This window comes from Gossypium arboreum, chromosome 5 (assembly GCF_025698485.1).
Source record: "Gossypium arboreum isolate Shixiya-1 chromosome 5, ASM2569848v2, whole genome shotgun sequence".
Classification (NCBI taxonomy): Eukaryota; Viridiplantae; Streptophyta; class Magnoliopsida; order Malvales; family Malvaceae; genus Gossypium; species Gossypium arboreum.
Window position 1 is genome coordinate 18,943,929 of NC_069074.1, and position 6,000 is coordinate 18,949,928.

The 6,000-nt window shown below is 34.0% G+C and overlaps 1 protein-coding gene across 1 annotated transcript; it reads left to right on the forward strand.

Annotated features, from left to right (window-relative positions):
* The first annotated feature begins 2,643 nt into the window (after window positions 1-2,643).
* LOC108450641 (uncharacterized) lies at window positions 2,644-5,293 on the forward strand. The gene is made up of 3 exons (XM_017748360.2): window positions 2,644-3,702; window positions 4,724-4,785; window positions 4,883-5,293. Exons 1-3 carry the CDS (start codon window positions 3,618-3,620, stop codon window positions 5,069-5,071), a joined length of 336 nt encoding a protein of 111 aa, XP_017603849.1. The 5' UTR covers window positions 2,644-3,617; the 3' UTR covers window positions 5,072-5,293.
* The last annotated feature ends 707 nt before the right edge of the window (window positions 5,294-6,000 follow it).

Genomic DNA, 6,000 nt, shown 5'->3' on the forward strand with positions numbered 1-6,000 from the left:
GATGACAATGAGCCGTACTTCCTTTAAAATGATTGAAGTGATTATACTTAATTAGCCATATTTGTTGGGAGAAGGAACAGGGCTGTTGAAGCTGCAAAAGGAAGTAAGCTCGTGTGAATACGGGGATGTGCATGTGATGTGGGAGTTGCTGAGGAGATCCGAAATAGAAATAGGTGAATCCCCCAAAAGATGCAAAAAGCGACGATTGACAAAATGCTTTCAATGGAGGAGGAGTTCTCCTTTTCATCGTCGCTGCTTCTCATGAACATGGGCATTACTTTTCCTTTCAGGGTTTCAGTCAATTCTTTATTATTATTTCACCCCCTCTCTGTGTGTATATCCCTGGTTAGAAAGGGTTTTTTTCCCATCGTATCGGTCCAAACCACGATTTAAAACAAGAGAGGAAGTAAGGAGGGATTGGTTTTATAAGATTGCTCCTATTCCCTCTTTTTCTATATACCAACTATTTGTATATATCAGCTGCCTGCCAAGTGATTGCGTTCTCTATCTCGTACTTTGTCATAAACTATATATATACTTCGGTATATGTGTTTTCTGTTGTCCTTTAAAACATGCTGCCAGTACCATGTTTTACGTATTTGATGTTTTCACGAAAATTTGCTGAGGAAAAAAACATGGTTTATCTATGGTTTGGCAATTGGTTGATGTTGACTTTCCTTGTGATTCTTCTTTTCTTTTTTTTTTCTTTTTTTCTTTTTTACATATATTTCGTTTTTCACATGTTGATTTGAAAATTCCAAATCAAATACTAAGCTCTGAATTCAAGCTCTATTGAACTCTTGTTTTTTATTAGTATTTTATTATGAAATAAGCAGTAGACTGCTACAAAGTTAAAAGTTACATAAGTTCATGATTGACATCACTAAGAAAATAAAGAAGTAAGCTTCCAATCATCACAAAGTCCATACTTCACTACACATCTGCTAAGATTATGAAGACACTGGGTCGGAATAGAACGAATTTGGATCAACCAAAGCATTACAACTTTAGCTCATTTTGATAGAAAATCTTGCTGTTTGTTGCTCTTCACGCCAAGTATATTGATGCGTTCCAATTATGGCTTAACAAAGAAACTAAGAAAATCCAAAAATCGATTTAAATTGATGTATTCAATTTGATTTTAGGTTGGTGTATTATTTAAATCGCACAATTCAGTTTGGATTTAATTTTTTACATAGAACCCATTTTATCTAAATCAAACTGAATGAAAAAAAATATATGTTTAAAGAGGTAGTCCTACATAATAATAAATTGACCATTTCAATATTTACGTAGAGTAATTCATTTAACTCTACTACTATTATTATTATTAACTAGATATGATCATAAAAAATTGTTATGAAAATATTCGATAAAAAGATTGTAATTATATTAGACCAAGTGAATATTTTTAATATAATAATTATAATTATAAGTATAATTTTAATTTTAAGAAAATAGTTTATTAAAATTTATAATATTTTATTTATAAAATAAAACAACTTCTTACAATCATATATGTTTTATAGTTACTAATTTAATCAATTATACGGCATAGTGTAATCACTCAGTTATAACTAATTAAACTAATTGAAAAAATGACACAGAAAAACATTAGATATACTAATGGTTTATGTATTAACTTTATTTTAAGAATTTTGAATGATTTATCGACTTTATAGCTTAATTTAAAATGACTTTTTAAATAGTTTTATTGATTGCTATGATATTAATTTAATTATTTAATTCACTTAATAAATGTATAAATGTATAAATGAATATAGAATATGGATTATGATTGTTAAGAAAAATCAAGAATTGCACTATCAAAAATTTTTAGGACCAAATTAAGTATTTTGATTTTTATTGTATGCAGTTTTGATTTTAAAAGTAAAAAACTGAATGAAACAAATCGATTCAATTTTTATCCAAAAGCCGAACCGAAGGAATACACCCTCTAAATTCCGATCAATCTTCCAAAATTTTATTGTTAGCGGTTTTACCATTTAGATGGAATATTGTTCGCCATTCGAACTCTAGCATCCGATCTCACTTGTCTTGTTATTCAACTTAGGCCCAGTACCTGCTGCCAGATGCCTCTTTAGAAATTGCAGGTGAAAAAAGAGTTGGTCCAGTCCAATGTCTCTTTCAAAAAATGAAGATGGGCTTAAAACCATCTTTTTCCACCTATTGGATGGTAAAGATCCTTTTCCTACTCTTGGGTCCTAGATAGTCCAATAAGTAAACAGGCCTAATCCCCCGGGACACAGACCCACTTTACTGGCTGCGGCTGGACCACAAAGCTTCTTTCAGTTAGGAGAGTAAATTGCTGCTAGATATAACGAAGGCATTTCTATTTCTTTTATATCTAATGCTTATGCCAAAACTTAAAGACTCTATGTTACTCCCACGTGCTTCGCAGCTTATCAATAATGAAATCTCAAATCCTATTTTAGTCCTAATTTCAGTACTGCTTTCTAGGGTGTTGGTGGCGTCCATTTTTAGAGCAAGCTTTTACTCCTTGGCTGCGTCTTGTAGCCCTTGCATGCGTACAACTAAAGTTAATTATTACCAAAAGCTGGCAGGCAGCCTGAACTTTGAACAGATTAAAAGCCTTAGTTATTAACTTACAGCAACACCCGTAGACAAAATCGTCACTTTTCACGCTTATCACCTCCATTCTTCCCCAATCCACCGATTGTAATAAAGGGTTGTTTCAAAACTGGCGGTCACTATTCTTCCCCCTGAGCTTTAATGGTTGGTAAGTGTTTAATCGGTAGTATTGCAGTAGTAATATTTAATGGAGTGCGGGAAATCGAACGCCGTGCCTCTCGGCATACGCGAAGCCAACGCTATATCAATTGAGCTACAACTTCTCTGCAACTCTATTTGCTTCCCTAATTTTCATTAGGGCTATGGTGAATCCATCTATGTCTGAGAGAAAGCAAGCAAACGATGAGGTGTGTAACAGAAAACCAAAGTGCACGGTAATTGGCTCAAAACAAATGCTAAAAAGGGTTTCCGAGACACGACCGTACGTGGCGAACGGCTCGCGTTCCCAGCAAACATTTTTTTTGTTTTTGGTTTTACCGCATTGATGTCTTCATTCATTTCTCACAATGACACTGATCCCTCGCATGCATAAATCAATGGCATTTACTCCTTTCTCTGCATCCCTACAGCCATGAGAGATCAGACAATGAAACTCACATGCCTTCTTTTATTATTTCACTTACCCCACCATTAAAGTTCCAAACATTTTTACATTATATATTTTTTATATTATCAAGCGCACTGCATGTTCAAAGCCTCAAAGGCATGGCATGGGCCGCCCTTAGGCACTAGAGACATAGTTACTAGCCACCTTACTTCATTGCCTTATCTCCACGGATTTTCCGGTCGACTTTGTTTGAAGTTGCTCAATTCTGGGGGTGACGAAAGCTGGATTCCATTTTTTCTTTTTTGTCTTTAAATATATTTTGGTAGCTGGAAAATAGTTTCATGCGCTCAGTTGCTGCATAAAAGGCGTTTTTTCCAGGGTGTAATTGTAGTTGGGAAAAATCAACTCTTTGTTCGGAGGGGAACTCATCAATTCATCTGCCAATAACACTGGCATTATGAAGGTTCCTGGGATTTGGGTTTTCTTCTTTGTGATCGGGACAGCTTTGTTCGTCTTTGCGTTCAGCAGCTCCTCCATTCCCGGTAATGTTTTACCTCGTACTAGTTCATTTCTCTTCTGTTAATTGGCCTACATAACCATCAAGACAAAATTCCTGTGTTTGTTTTTCATTACTGGAATTCGGGTAATAGCTGCATTGGAAGATGGCTTAGGTAATAGCTGATGGTTTAAGTGTTATAGTTAATGCATTGCATGGCTTCTTAACATTATTTATCTGTTAATGATCTGACTGATCATATCAAAAATACTCTCTACCACTACCTACATTTGAAATTTATTAAACTTTTGTTTCTAAGAAATTTAGTTTTTAAAAATATAAGTTAAATGATTAAATTTAAATTAATTACAATATCAATTATTTTTAGTATTTTTATTTAAAAGTATTATACCAATAAATTTAAATTAATTTTAATAATGTAAATAATTGGTTTTATGTTTTTGAAATCGGAAAAGAAAATAAAAATAAAATTCAAAATACAACAAAACAAAAACTTAGAGTATAACTTTTCTTTTGTGCAATTATATTTGAGATGTTTATTGTTTAGTCCATAAACAATGAACCTTTAATCTACAACTCTGGTAAACTGCACATTGCTTGCTGCTATTTAAAGAATTAAATGACCTCACTGCATGCTATTTCTTGTTATATAAGTTTGTAGTGTCAATAATTTTGTTACCTTCAAAGGAAAAAAAGGTTAATACTTTCGGTCAACCGTCTCAATTCTCAAGCTGTCTTTTTAACTCCCACACTTGTCTTCTACAGAGATTTGTTTTGGATCTTCATTCTTTGGGTTTAAATAAACAATTTTAGTGATCTATTTCAATCGTATTTATAACTAGTTGATCAAATTGCAGGCTTTGGTTGGCCCATATCTAAATCATGCGAATAAAATGATGTAACTTAAAATTGCGGCTTTGCATGTTAAAAAGTAAATGCATGACGTTAGTAAATTAATCAAGTAAAATAGCAGCAACCAGATACATGTCACTCTTGGAATCGATAATTATTACATGTTTAATAGTGACCATCTTCTTAAATGTCAGGTATGGAGTTTTTGCAGCATGTTGATGGTTCGAGTATGAGTGAAACAAGTAGAAAGCTGAAGGTATACACATTCACTACATGCATGGCCACAATCTGCAAAGAGAACCCTTTTTCTTCGTTTCCGGATTTTGAGACATTTTCTCATCTGAAATTTGCAGGGGAGTGGATACAGTCCAAGCAATGAAAAGAAGAGCAATGTGGATGTGGATGATTACGATCCTATTGATCCAGTTCCAAGCTCCAAAGCATCCATAAAACCTGGTCCTATTGAGCATGGTAGTCCTCTTATTCCGTACATCCCAAAACCCTCACCTCCAGATCATCCCAAAATTGGTGGTTCCACTTAGCCATCCAAAAAAATCTTCTGAAGAACATGCCAATGTAATATCTGTATCGTACCTCATGTTTTAACCAGCTTTGTTCTCTGAATCCTGCCTATTCAATAACTTCAAGTTGCCTATATGTATGCAGCTTATGTTTGTGTATGAATCTGTTTGGCATTGGCCTTGTATCCTGAATATCACTTCTTTTAAGTTAATTTGATTGCCATTTTTATTGGTTTTCCTTCATATCATCAAATCCTTGATCTCCAAACCCATCAATCATCATAAAGTTCGTAGCTTAAGTGCCAATTTCTTTCATGACCCCAGCAGCTTAATGAAACACACAGAAGGGTCATGATAAAAAGAGTTTGTGAAAGCGACTGCTTTCATTTGGTCCCCTTTCCTTTGGTTAGCTATGCCTTATGGAAAGGGGTAGAGGAGATATCATAATCACCAAAGCAATGGGACCGAAGAAAGCTAGCTCATTTATCCTGCCCAATTTGCTTCAACTACCATGTGATTGAGTTTAAGAACGTTACTTGAAAATGGATTAGTTACTTTGGCTACAATGACATGTTGATTGGCTTCCCCATCCAGCATGGTTTCAGTTTGTTTTTGCTTGACTGGTTTTGTAGTAAATGGTGGTGTAGTGGGTGAGCAAAATTCGATTAGGCTCGTAAAAGTGGAAAAAAAACATTTGAATTAGTTCAATTAAATTAATTGAATTAATCGATTCAACTCAACTTTTTTTTAAATTTTAAGTTCGAATTGAATTGAAGTTTTGAATTCGAATAATTAAAATAAACCACATGTCAAAACTCTTTTTTTCCCCTTTCCCTCAAACCCCTCAAACCCTTTTATTTTCCCTCAAAAATTTTATTTCCCCAAACCTCCAAAAAAAATTCCCTTTTTTATTTTTTACCAAAACTTCTACTTCCCCCAAACCCCCAACC